Below are 14,737 nucleotides of genomic sequence, written 5' to 3' on the forward strand. Positions count from 1 at the left end.
CACTGTGCCTTTATGAGGATTAATGTGATTTGCATCATGGGGGAATCGAGAATTATGGGTAATAAATCTTGGAATAAGATGTAAATGACTGCCGTAATGATATCATAATGATATTTTGTGCTAAAGGGAATGTCATCAAAATACCTCACCCATTAGAAGAGATCATAATTTACTATAGCATTTGAATCTGGACAATATCTATGTAAGATAATAAAATTGAACAATAATTATCAACATCCTGTAAAAAATGTTTAAAAAAAATGCTGAAATGTTTTCAAATATGTATCACGAATGTAATAACTTAGCTGATTTATTAATGGAGGGAAGCCATTTTAAACACATCTTTGAATGCAATCTTGGGGGAAAATATACAGAAAATATTAACCACCACTATGTTCTAAATTCTAAAAAGTTTCTGCATCAAAATGTTATTGATCAATGATGGACAGAGTATAGCATCTCATCGTAACAGCATTTTGTTGATACATGTATAAATGAACATGCCATGCAGTAGAAGAAACCCTGATTGAATTGATAATACCATAAATATCCAAAATGAAAGAGACAACTAGACTTCATAAAACCATGATTCCTAAGTATTGAGCAAGCCAGCAATAAAAGCAGTCTATTACCAACTTCATCATCCAATCCAGCTGACTGTTGTAGATGAAAATAAGAAAGGGAAACATTTTACAGATCCGAGTCAGTAAATTTATCAAGGAAAATCACAGAGAGACTACTTGGATAGGATTCTACATGGTCTAAGACATTTAACAACTGATTGTTATGCAATGGGATGTAATATGTTCTGACTATGGCTAGCAACAAAACACATTGACCACACTGTAACAACATAGACTGGCTTCAAGAACAAGTAGATACTAACTACATATGTATAATAACTACAACATCATTGACCACCTTTTCTTCTTTGATTACATGCCCTTCACATTAGTCCCTTAAGAACTACAACAAGCTCAGAGTTGAGATAACAATATTTAGTAACTGATTAATCCAACAACCAGTATGATATATATCTACAGCATGCAAAGAACACTTGAGAATAACATAAGTTTAAATAGTTTGACCCTTTTCATCACCAATAATATTCTTCAGGGTTAAAAGGTCATATTATCAGATCACCTAGTAAATTATTAATAGTAGACATAGAACTTCGGTTTTCCAAAGCCAAATTAACCAACAGAAATCTTCAACAATACCAATTTTCTAAAATCTTTTACCCAACTGCAGTTTGAATTTGTTTGTACAAACTTATCAACAAGTAAACTATTTTAGCTCATTGCCTAACCGACTGTGTTAAGCAAGTGCATTACAAGCAATGAAAAACTGCATGAAGATATTCAAATAATGAGGCAAACGTTGTTTTTAGGAGTCAGTAAAACTCTGCTTTCTATGTGAGAAAACAAACAAAACCAGACTAACATGTTAAAGTGCTAAGAAATGATTTACAAGATATATAGAATTTTGTGTTCCAGTAATGTGTGCAATAAAAGATTTGTGACTTCAAGAAATGAATATCTGTATACTATATGATTCAATGCTAATACCTACACATCATGCGTCTGGCGCAAATACAAAATGTCAATCCTGGTATCTATGATGGGTTTATTTAATCATAAGTTAGGATATATTCTTTATCTACTAACCCTTTCATTATGAAAATTTTACAGATGACATTGACAATACAAACAAATAAGTTATTTTTAGACATATGGATCAGTATTTCTGCCATGCATTAGCAATTTTCATATTTATATAGGCGACCTAACCAAGTTCACCGACATGCTCTATTATATCTACTTACAGGAAAACAACAGAAAAACTAATAGGTAAAAATAAACAAAAATCAAATAACAAATGATTGTAAAGCTGCATTCACACAAAAAATAAAAGCCATTCACAGGCACTAACACTTTTTGACAAAAAAAAATATACTGTAAATTCAGAAATTATTATGATGTTTTTATAATTGCGAATATTATCACAGGATATGTTGCGCAAATATCAAAAATCACCCTTCATATTGTATGCAGTGTTTTCTGATTTCACAATAATAAATCTCAAATTTTAAGTCATTTGTTCAACATTTGCATAAAATGCACACGACAATTTCTGAATTTACAGTAATCACATTTGGTTTTATTATAATATTTCAATTACTGTCTATATTAACATTATTCTGTGTAAAAGAACATGTATATTTAAAAATCTAAACACCATCTGATGTATTGAACTCTTACTTTTCTTAAATCTTTTATATGCTCTTATTTATACAAAATTTTCAATTTTTTTTTTTCAAATTTAAATAACACATAATTTTTACATACTTTATTTATCACAATGATCAACATACCATGATTATTCTTTTTAATACTGATCAAAAATATTGACATCCTGTTTAAGATGCGATTATAAAAAAATGTTAACAATTAAATCACATATTTTCTTTTGCAATTAGCAAAGCTGAACTTAAATGACTTTCCAATGGTTTAAGAAGTAAATTAGAAAAACTTGCAACATAATAACTGTGATAAAACCAGTTTTCCTGTAAAAAAATTCAGTTGTTCTGTCATATTAAAATTGTAAACATGCACCATTTTGACATGAAAAAGTATAAAGCTACTAGCTGACTTATTGTGAGATATGTAAAATATACTTTCGCACCTAAATATTTTATCCAGATTGCTATTAATTCTTTTTTCTTTTGAATACCGGTAATATTAGTTTTCGTTGACATAGTTGGTATAGGTAAACCATGAATTAAAATACTCTAAGAAGTAATAATTCACAAAATTGGTACCCCAACAAAATAAATGAGTCCACAGTAATCATTTAAAATATGCAAGTTATTATCTTTTGCTACAAGATTGCAAAAATTCATAAACAGTATAAGGATTGTCAAATTGCAGAACAAATCATTTACACAAAATCAAATAAAGGTGCAAACCTTTTACCCCATACAAGATCAAGAGAGATTTTGTGAGTTAAAGAGTGACCATGCTGATTGAAATTGAAAAAAAAGTAAGAACATTTTGAAAGAAATAAATGTATGTAGATTTTTTACCTCGTATCTGTTGGTATCTTGATGTCGAAACCTTCCACAGACTGCCTTGTGATTAAATGGTATTAATAACATAACTACTATTAATGACAGCAATACACTAACAAGAGAAAACCAAAAAACTGCATTTTTTCCTTCTGAAAATAAATGTAACAACAGGTGTAAAAAGCAAAACATAATAATAACAGCAGACATTGCCTAATGGACGTTGTTGAAGGATGTACGGTGACCTATATTTGTTAATTTATGTTTCAATTGTTCACTGTTGAGAGTCTCATTGGCAATCATACCACATCTTCTTATTTTTATACTTTTTGTAAATATAAAAAAAGAAGATGTTGTATGATTGCCAATGAGACAACTCTCCACAAGAGACCAAAATGACACAGATATTAACAACTATAGGTCACCGTACGGCCTTCAACAATGAGCAAAGCCCATACCGCATAGTCAACTATAAAAGGCCCCAAAAATGACAATGTAAAGCAATTCAAACGAGAAAACTAACGGCCTAATTTATGTACAAAAAATGAACGAAAAACAAATATGTAACACTTAAACAAACGACAACCACTGAATTACAGGCTCCTGACTTGGGACAGACACATATATACAGAATGTGGCGGGGTTTAACATGTTAGTGGGATCCCAACCCCCCTCTTACCTTGGACAGTGGTATAACAGTACAACATAAGGACAAACAATAAAAAAAAATATGACTTTCTTTATTTTTGTAATTTCAAGTGTAGATTACATAAAATAAATGTTTTGATGTTAAATGGGAATATTTCGTTACAATTCTTACTATTTTTTCAGATGAGTATCATAGAATGATTGATAGTTGCATGCATAGCCTTCAATAGTAAATATCTCATGTATGTTCAGGACTCAAACAAATTAACAATTAAAGCAATAGCTTGGTTCTAAGAGATAAGTCAAGTGGTTTGAAGAGTTAACCTCCCTTGGATTAATTAAGATTGGTAATTAGGAATGCCTCTGTAAAATAAGAGTATGTTAGATAGGGACAGAAATTTAATCAGTGAGTTGAGGTTGTGGGTCTTTATTCAGATAGACTTACTGCTTGGGTCTTTATTCAGATAGACTAACTCCTTATTATTAGTGAGGAAAGTTTATAGCAAGTCAGACAGAAAAGTTCTTGGACGATTTGACAATGATTCATGCGAAGACATAGATTAAATACTATTGTGGGTATGGTTATGAAAATATGCCAGCCCCCCCCCCCCCCCCAACCACCACTCCTCATCTAAATTAATTGGGTCTTTTTAGGATTGTATGAAATATTTTTGAAATTTGCAGGATACTTCCAAGGACCACTAATGAAGTCTGATCTAATGATCGTGAAGAAAACAATATTACACTCAGTCTGTTACATTATGACAACTACCACTACAAAGTTGATTACTATGAAATCTTACCTGATCTGACGATCGTGAAGAAGGCAATATTTATCTGTAACATGATGACAGCCACCACTACAAAACTGGTTGCTGTCTCATGAATATATTTACTGATTTGTGACCTCTTGTATGCAAAATAAATATTGTAACGGTCTACTGCATGTTTGAATATCATATAGAACAAACCTGAAATAGAATAAAATGAAATGTCAACTTATACAGCTTAATAAAGTCTTGAGTGTCATCTAGTCAGAGGTTCAAATTTATTTTAAAGTATGCAAGGTCAAAGACCATTTAAATATTTAGGTGAAAGGTACTGCTTGAGAGGCTCAAAGGTTTTGTATCAAGCATCAGAGTAAAGAATGGCAGGAACTTGACTTTTGCTATCAAAATTTGAAAAAAGTCTACTCCCAGAAAAGACAGGTTCTAAACTTCAGACCCACCTTTATGTAAACCTCTGCAAATAGTTTTCATGTTTCACAATAAAAAAGACAATGAAATTAAATCATAACATGGAATTCAAATAAAATTTGACATCAATCTTTAACATCATATTATGAATAAACAATGTAAAAGTCTAGTCTTACAGATCAAGTCTTTGCTTTGAATGTTCCTGATGAAGTTAAATCCTGAAAATCGCTTCAGATATATGCAATTTATATCGTTTTATTATCATTTTTAATGCCAAAAAAAACCCATTATTTTGCAATATTTTAAAGGCCATTCCTAGTCTGAAAGAAGAACATTGTTTCAAATTTCAGCAGAAAAAAAGCAAATAAATTTTATCACTATAGTGCTACTTACCAAATGGTGCAATTAAAGGACAAGGTATACTATATACAACTATAACACAAAATATGCATAGCATCCACGCATACTGAATACCAAACTGAAACTCCCGTATCACGGACTGGAAAAAAGAAACAAATATAAATCATTCTGGGGTATAATTCTTTTAGGGAACTGTATAACATACAATTTATTGTAAATCATTTGTCTTAAACTGGTTTATTTAATTATGTGTATATCGTTTTAGGAAAACAAAAAAGATGATTAAAAACAATGCAATTAAGCTCATTATTTATGTTTAAAACTTTTCTTTTCTTGATGCATAATCCCACTGGTTTTTTTTCTAGGCAATGCTTTAATCAAATGACTAGCGAGTATTGAGCAGGCAAATATTGATTTCCTTGTGTATTATTGGTGAACTAAATTATCAAATGCGTTGTCAAATTTGGTAAATAGTGTCAATTGAGATATCCCTTTGACAATACAATTTTAAGCAAACCAGATATAGTTTCATATACCACTTTGTTTTTTTCTGCAGCTTGCTTAATTTATAATAAAATGTTGTCTTTTTTCTTGATAAATATGGTAAATTGAAATTAAATTTTTTGTGCATAGAAAACCTTGTCTCAGACAGATAAAAATTATGTTAAAGAATAAAATTGAGAATGGAAATGGGGAATGTGTCAAAGAGACAACAACCCGACCAAATGAAAAACAACAGCAGAGGGTCACCAACAGGTCTTCAATGTAGCGAAGAATTCCCGCACCCGGAGGCGTCCTTTAGCTGGCCCCTAAACAAATATATACTAGTCCAGTGATAATGAACGCCATACTAATTTCCAAATTGTACACAAGAAACTAAAATTAAAATAATACAAGACTAACAAAGGCCAGCGGCTCCTGACTTGGGACAGGCGCAAAAATGCGGCGGGGTTAAACATGTTTGTGAGATCTCAACCCTCCCTCTATACCTCTAACCAATGAAGAAAAGTAAACGCATAACAATACGCACATTAAAATTCAGTTCAAGAGAAGTCCGAGTCTGATGTCAGAAGATGTAACCAAAGAAAATAAACAAAATGACAATAATACATAAATAACAACAGACTACTAGCAGTTAACTGACATGCCAGCTCCAGACTTCAATTAAACTGACTGAAAGATTATGATTTTATCATATGAACATCAGGCACAATCCTTCCCGTTAGGGGTTTAGTATCATACCATCATAACATATATGAGAAGAACATAACCCGTGTCATGCCAACAACTGTTTTTAGAATACATGTGTTTAGTTCCGATGCAAAGACCTAATCAGTGACTCAATAGTAACGCCAAAATATGCAATCTTTAATGACTTGACAACAGTATCGTAATTATATCCCTTCTTAATAAGTCTATTCAAAGGTTTTGTAAGTTTCTGAGGTGAATACTGACACCTTTGTGCTTTATAAAGAATATTTCCATAAAAAATTGGATGTGAAATACCTGAACGTGTTAGAAGTCTGCATGTTGAGCTATATTTACGAATGATGTCTTTATACCGATGATAAAATTTAGTAAATGTTTTGACTAGTTTGTGATATCGAAAACCCTGGTGTAATAATTTTTCAGTAATACATAAATTTCTCTCGTTAAAATCTAAAACATTGTTACATACACGAGCGAATCGTACAAGTTGAGATATATAAACACCGTAAGATGGTGACAAGGGAACGTCACCATCTAAAAATGGATAATTAACGATAGGAAATGAAAAATCATCCCTTTTATCATAAATTTTAGTATTCAGCTTTCCATTAGTGATATAGATATCAAGATCGAGAAAAGGACAGTGGTCATTGTTAGTATTAGCTTTATTTAAAGTAAGTTCAACAGGATAAATGTCATTAATATACATACTGAAGTCGTCATTATTGAGAGCCAAAATATCATCCAAATATCTAAAAGTATTATTAAATTTGTTTATCAGATGTTGTTTCGATGGGTCTTTGCTTATTTTTGTCATAAATTGTAACTCATAACAATACAAAAACAGGTCCGCAATAAGTGGTGCACAGTTAGTCCCCATTGGAATTCCGATAATCTGACGATATACGGAATCCCCAAAGCGAACAAAATGTTATCTAGTAAAAATTCAAGGGCATATATAGTATCAAAGCATGTCCATATAACATGGTTTTTTTGTTTATTGTTACTAAAAAATGACCTAAAAGAATTTGAAAATATATATTCACATTCTGATTTTTTGAATGCCCATTTAATTAGGTGTGTGAATTTTTTCTTAATGAAAATATGAGGCAATGTGGTATACAGGGTAGAAAAATCAAAACTTTGAACAGATTCAAAATCACCAATATAAGCATGCAATTTATCAAGTACTTCCAACGAGTTCTTGACACTCCAAAATTAATTTATTCCACTATTTTCGAAGGCCTTATTTGAACAATTTATTATCAGGTTTTTAATTGTACCAAGTGTGCTGGTAAGAAGAATAGACAATTTAGTAGTTGAACAATGGCTTGAAGACGAAATAAATCTATATTTGTAAGGGGTTTTGTGTAGCTTGGAAGCCAATACATAGTTGGGACTTTCATTGTATTTGGCTCTGCTTGTAAAGCGGTGGCTAAAATTTTATGTTTGTTACAGATTTCGTTTTCTGAAAATGGAGTCAGTTGGAATGTTGGTGAATTGGTGATTTCCTTTTTCAGAACCTCAATGTAAAATTTACGTCAAACAATAATAATATTATTAGCAGCTTTATCGGCCGGGACAAAAACAAATTCCTTGGCTAGTTCTTTTAGTTTATGTTTGATACGAGAAATAGGTTTATTGTGGTTATTGTTAATAGTAAAATGTTCTTTAAAATGTTGAATACGTATATCAACTATCTTCATTACTGAATTACAAAAAGAGTCAAAATATTTTTTGTCACCTTTTTCCAGTCATATCCATTTCATACAGTAAGTATGGAGTGAGTCGTGGATGATATTACGACACTCATTCCAATTAATAATTGACGGGGGACGATATTTAGGTCCTTTACTGAGGAATGATTTTAACTCTCGGTCTTGAACGATGTTAAGATCTCCTGTTATAACATGGGAAATGGGTCCATAAATATGTTCGGAATTACTGCAATTAAATGAAGTAGGTGTATTTTCACTGATATTAACATCTTTACAGAATTGACTATAATTAAACACAAATTTGCGGGTAGATTTCTTGTAAATATAACAAATAAGAGGTAGCTCAGTATTGTCAAAATATCCAGGAATTTGTTCTTTAACAGAATGGTCGTTAAATATACCGGCAATATTTACAAAATCAAAGCCTTTATTGACATACTTAATTTTAATAAAATGTTTTTTATGATCTTCAGGGCGATCAATTTTGGGAAATAATTTAGAATAACAATATGCCATAATAATTTGAACAATTTCATACTTAGGACTGCTATATGAAATTGTGTTGCAATCCTCCAAAATTTTATTTAACTTATTAACCGGTAACGAACAGAGTTTTGTTAACAGATAATGTCTGCCGTTGTTTTTTGAAATAGAAATTAGGTCCGAAATATTGGTATGATTGGCCCGAAATTTTCTTTGATTGCGATTTGTTCTACGACCGTGAGAACGTTTTTTACGAACAGTTTTAGAAACTATATCCAAAATGTTAACGGAATTGGTTCTAGATATATTACCAATTCCCATGATATTATCATTTAGACCGAGAGGGTAAACTGTCTGTCATTTTTTAATCCAATTTAATTCAATTATTTTCCGTGATCGTACAAACTTTGAATGCGATTCACCAGGCTGCTTATTTACTACTTCTAAAGGTTGAACTGCTAAATATTTAAAAGGATGGTTGTGCTTCTTAAGGTGTTGGTAAATGAAACTTTTGAATTTATTGGGTCTTTTAAAACGATACAGATGTTCTTGAATGCGTTTAGAAAAATATCGTCCAGTTTCTCCTACGTACTGAATACCACACCCCGGTTTGTTTCATGTGAGTAAATAAATAATACTGTTTGTTTTTCAAGTTATATCAGTTTCAAAATTTAAAGAAAATGTGCGACCATTAAACGTGGACCTTACCGTATTGTTGATGGAAAGACGGGGACATGTAAGTCATTTTTTGGCATGACACTTATCGATAGAAGGGTAACCTTATTGTTAAAAATGTTAGCGATGGTAGTATTTTTAGATAACCGATTTTGAAGATTGAGAGGTGTAGATACCCTTTGAACAAGTTTAGTATTTAGTCATTTTCCATTTCTAAGCTTCATAATTGTTTTGTTAGTGAATTATATAATAAAAGAGCAAAGATTGGCGTCCAGAATATGAACCAGCATACAATTATTTAAGTTAAATTAAAATGATAAATTTGTTCGGCTAAAAATGTCAAACGCTATCAGTATTAGTTACCCGAAAAAGATAGGGTATATCAGGGTAAGACTGATGGCTGACTAAATAGCAGAATGGGGCTGAATATTGAAATACTACTTTTTGATAAATATTCCTAAAGTAATGAACTAGAGCAGTTCTCGCTCGGACACACACTCCATAATCTAGTATATTATAAGAGCATAAACCTGAAGCACGGGGAGGCACTCTACTGCCTCCACACGGCACTGAGGACAAACTCTGTAAAAAATAAAATTGAGAATGGAAATGGGGAATGTGTCAAAGAGACAACAACCCGACCAAATGAAAAACAACAGCAGAGGGTCACAAACAGGTCTTCAATGTAGCGAAGAATTCCCGCACCCGGAGGTGTCCTTCAGCTGGCCCCTAAACAAATATATACTAGTCCAGTGATAATGAACGCCATACTAATTTCAAAATTGTACACAAGAAACTAAAATTAAAATAATACAAGACTAACAAAGGCCAGAGGCTCCTGACTTGGGACAGGCGCAAAAATGCGGCGGGGTTAAACATGTTTGTGAGATCTCAACCCTCCCCTATACCTCTAACCAATGTACTCTCTTGTCAAAATTTTGGTTAATAATTGAAGAGATCGGTAACAAATAACACCAGTTCTTAAGTTTTTATTTAAACTATACATACCTTTATGACTGCCGTCTTCTCGGCATTTGACCTTGTCATACACAAATGAAATGCATACATAAACAATTCTGAAAATCTCAGCAATTCTAAAGCTGATCCTATGAAAGTTGCAGTAATTATGTAATTTATAAAGAAAGCACCATTCCCTGGCAGAAATACACATCTGAAACACAAGAAAAGATTTATTTTAGCACATAATTATATTTCTGTAGGAACAAATTAAACTACATAGATTGATTAATAACAACTGGAAAATATTTTGTAATTTTTCAGGAAAGAGTCTTTAAAATCAAAATTGTTTCAATTGTTTTAAAACTAGATAGAAAAGTAGTATCAGAGTACAATCAAAATTTACAAAATGTTGTACTAAATATAAATTTCTCAAGATTTAAACTTTTTAGAGACTAAAAGTTAGAATAAAAATCTACTTTTAATAAAATATCAGTAAGCTCTTATAACATAGCCGAACCTAAGGATAAATGAAAAATATCAAATTTCTGTTTTGAAACTAACTGTACTACCTTTCTAAATTATTAATTACAAATCTATCATTAAAAAGCATGAAATAAATGTAAAGGAATATCTTTGATATAAACATTTTACTTTACATACTTCCATCTGATCGTTTTCTGTAAATCCATCACAAACCACTGGAATAAGGCTTCTGCACTGAAAAGAAAAATGTATTTATTTTTCTTAGTAAACATTACATTTCCGTAATAGAATCATGTTAGAAAATCAGGCAACTAGATTTAACCCAGTTAAAATAAAATGATTTTCTAAATTCCATAATGCTGTTAAAATATTTGATTAACCATTACGAAATTAAATCTGTTATGTGTTGTTTTTTGTGAACTGTTGTTTGTTGTTTTGTATATTTTCCTTTTAGTCCTGGTGTTTATTTTTCTTCAAAACGGTTTTTGATCAACCCATGCATATATCTCTTTCTCTTTTTTCTGTCATTAAAAAATTTACATAATACAATAGAGAGACATAAATAAAACCTGAATTTTGAAAGATTAAATTACAACTTTGATAAAACCTTCGACCACCACATGTTGAATAAAATTTAGACAGAATTCATTTTGTTTGACAGGAAACAACAATAGTTAAAAGAAATCAATTAAATATTGAATACCTAGATAAATATGAAATCATGTCATGTTTTGTGTTCTACTAGCAATAATTATTCTTTTATCTAGTCTAACAATAATTTTGTGGTTAAATAATGTGAACATGATTAATCTCTGAATGTTAGTGAGACTTTTTTCTTTCCAATCTTATGTATTATATGTAATTGACTATACTAAACGACTTACCTTGTCAACCCAAGTGATGGAAGTATAAGCACCATCAGCAAAAGGTAAACATAACACTTTACCATTACATTGTGGTGTTCTGCAGTTCTGAAAAAAAGGAACAGTTTATTGATAGACTTGTTGTATGAACGAAAGGCAGAAAAGACCTCTCAACTTTCATCAGTGTTTTGTGTTTAAGCACATAAAGAGAAACCTGTCTTAATTAAAGCTATCTCAATTTAATCTGTCTTAACTACAATTGTTTTAACAAAAATTGTCTCAACTAAACCTATATAAACTAAACCTGCCTTCCCTAAACCTTCTAAATCTACCGTCTTAACTAAACTAAACCAGCCTAAACTAAACCCATTACGGAAATCATGTTAAACCGTCTATAAAATACTATCAGTCTATATGTATGTTTTTGGAATGGGTGAAATTATATGACCGATGTGCAAGACAAAAGAATGCATTAACTACCTTGTCCAGTGGCCTACTAGATGGTCAGACCAATAGACTATGTTAGGAAGTAAGGCTGCAAAGGTCCATAGGAGAATAGTAGGTACAAACTGCTCAACAAATGGACTCTGAAATAGATATTTGATTGGTGGATGTCAAGTTGAAAATATTTCATATTCAGGACAATAACATGTAAATATGCAATCTACCTTAAGGTATAACATAGGTATATATTTCTTGAGGTAGAATTTTCTGATGCTTTGCCAAAAAGAAGATTTTACTATGCTTTTTTAAAAAAAAGAATAAAAAGTATGGGTCACCGTGCTATTTTCCAAGCTATGAGTCGTTAAAATTGCATAAATTTGGTTAGATTGTTCATGAAGAAAATACATGTATGTGCATAAAAAGAAATCAATGAGATAAAATTTTGAAATAAATTGTGAGAAGATAGGTTTTATAATATGATTTAAGAAAAAAGAAGAAAAATGGTGTCATGAACTTGTTTTCTTGTTACAAGTAAAAATAAATAATTTCCCTATTAGTCCAGTATATTTTTTTTACTAAACGAGTTATCTCTTCTTAAATGGCTTATTTGAAAAAAAATGATTCTAATAACACAAAATTTGATGTTTGTTTAAATATTTTGAATAAAACAATAAATCATTGAGTTTTCTTTATATAATTAACAGTCTAACCAATAAATTGCAAATCTGTCTCAAAATTTGCAGATTTGGGCAAATAATTAGACCGATTTTGTACTGCGATTGTACAATCCAAGATGGCGGTATACTATGCATCTACCTTAATTTTCTAAAGATAAACATATTGAATTAAATTATTTGCAGTAGGAAACAAGGCTAATAAGTAACTTTCCAAGAACACATTTTTATGCCCCCAAAACATTCTGCAATGATAAGCAAAGAAGTTGTTAATATCAATCAAAGGTCTTTGTTTTGACCTAGCAACTGAGGATAAACAAATAACTTATTATACTTGAAACTAATACACTACTATGAGCTCTCTAGGCAATTCTTTCAAATTCTTTTTACTAAAGGTTTGCCCAATTTTGATTTTAAAAATTGATTGTTTGCTAGAATTTTATAATTCTGATAATTTCTAACTAAGACTATTAAATATGTGCACAATCTAACAGATTTTAGAAATACTTACAATTTTTTTTATAGCTGCCCATACATTTACATTGATTTCATTAAGATTATTAATGACAATAAGTGGTGTTGTAAAGAAGAACAACAAAATAATCAAAAACATATTGATTATTACAGCTTGTACCCACCATACTATGGTAGGCTTGGAAAGATTTTCCCTAAAAATAAGATGGCATTTTAGTTACTGAAAGATGGAATCATACACTAATAAACTGGAAACAAACTAAGTTTTGAGAACCATGTAGTTTTGCAACTTTTGGGAATAGAAATAAATGTGTTAATGTATATTGAAATAGTTGCAAGAATAAAATTGAATATGTTATAGGCATTTAATCATATTTGCACAAATTTAAACAGTTGTGCAAAGTTTTCGCTTCAATCGATCAGAGCACTCATGTTATAGTACAATATGCTAAAAAAAAACTAAATTCCAGAAATATTGAGTCAGTCACAATTTATGAAAAATCGCTTTAAATCTTAGGGTAAAATTTCTGTAACTCTGGAATGACAAATCAAAAATTAGAAGAATACAATTGTCTATTCATTTCAAAGAACACTCACTCTGCTGGACAACATATTTATATGAATTTATAGGGTTAAATATACTTACCATGAAATTTCATTTACATCATATAGAATATGTTTGCTTTCACAACATCGCAATTATTTAGGTGATTAAAAATTACAGCCATATGATGTACTCATCTACGTCATAATTTATCTGTGAAACATACAGGAACTTCAGTTTTGAGATTTCAAAAATAACCATTTTTAATCTTTTTAATTTGAATTTCCCATACATGGTAAAGTTATACTCACCAATAAATATTTTCTGGAGAAGGGACATATTTGACTCTCCAGTCATCCACACATGGTAAAGTTATACTCACCAATAAATATTTTCTGGAGAAGGAGCATATTTGACTCTCCAGTCATCCACACATGGTAAAGATATACTCACCAATAAATATTTTCTGGAGAAGGGACATATTTGACTCTCCAGTCCTCCACACATGGTTGAGTTATACTCACCAATAAATATTTTCTGGTGAGGGAGCATATTTGACTCTCCAGTCCTCCACACATGCTAAAGTTATACTCACCAATAAATATTTTCTGGAGAGGGAGCATATTTGAGTCTCCAGTCTTCCACAGCAAGTTCTGTGAACAAACTTGACTGTAGTGGATCATGGGTACTTTTACATGTGGCTTTAAATTTTTTCAGAACTCTGTAATAATACCACATATATTCAAATTAGTAGTTCAAAATTGTGATTCAAATGATAAAATCTTATATAGTACATTGAGTAATTTTATGAGAAATTGCTACTGCAAATTCAGAAAATATAGGAGGCATTTTTTTTTGCAATTTGTAAAGAATGGACAAAAATGTGAGATTACTCAATGCGATTTCAAGATAACTTAATAAGAGTTCAATGCTTTCTTA

At 30.9% G+C, this 14,737-nt stretch overlaps 2 protein-coding genes across 3 annotated transcripts in view; one reads left to right on the forward strand and one right to left on the reverse strand.

Moving 5' to 3' along the window:
• LOC139516353 (calcium permeable stress-gated cation channel 1-like) overlaps nucleotides 1–14,737 on the forward strand; it is a 158,123-nt gene that overhangs the window by 94,301 nt on the left and 49,085 nt on the right. The window lies entirely within an intron of this gene.
• LOC139518152 (calcium permeable stress-gated cation channel 1-like) overlaps nucleotides 1–14,737 on the reverse strand; it is a 30,399-nt gene that overhangs the window by 4,452 nt on the left and 11,210 nt on the right. Inside the window, exons 11-19 of the mRNA XM_071309845.1 lie at nucleotides 14,394–14,519; nucleotides 13,316–13,448; nucleotides 12,143–12,249; nucleotides 11,684–11,770; nucleotides 10,977–11,033; nucleotides 10,365–10,527; nucleotides 5,305–5,410; nucleotides 4,519–4,686; nucleotides 3,086–3,219 (exon numbers count right to left, since the gene is read on the reverse strand). Coding sequence (XP_071165946.1) covers nucleotides 3,086–3,219; nucleotides 4,519–4,686; nucleotides 5,305–5,410; nucleotides 10,365–10,527; nucleotides 10,977–11,033; nucleotides 11,684–11,770; nucleotides 12,143–12,249; nucleotides 13,316–13,448; nucleotides 14,394–14,519 — 1,081 coding nt within the window. The remainder of the gene's footprint in view (nucleotides 1–3,085; nucleotides 3,220–4,518; nucleotides 4,687–5,304; nucleotides 5,411–10,364; nucleotides 10,528–10,976; nucleotides 11,034–11,683; nucleotides 11,771–12,142; nucleotides 12,250–13,315; nucleotides 13,449–14,393; nucleotides 14,520–14,737) is intronic.

Source organism: Mytilus edulis, chromosome 3 (assembly GCF_963676685.1).
Source record: "Mytilus edulis chromosome 3, xbMytEdul2.2, whole genome shotgun sequence".
NCBI lineage: Eukaryota > Metazoa > Mollusca > Bivalvia > Mytilida > Mytilidae > Mytilus > Mytilus edulis.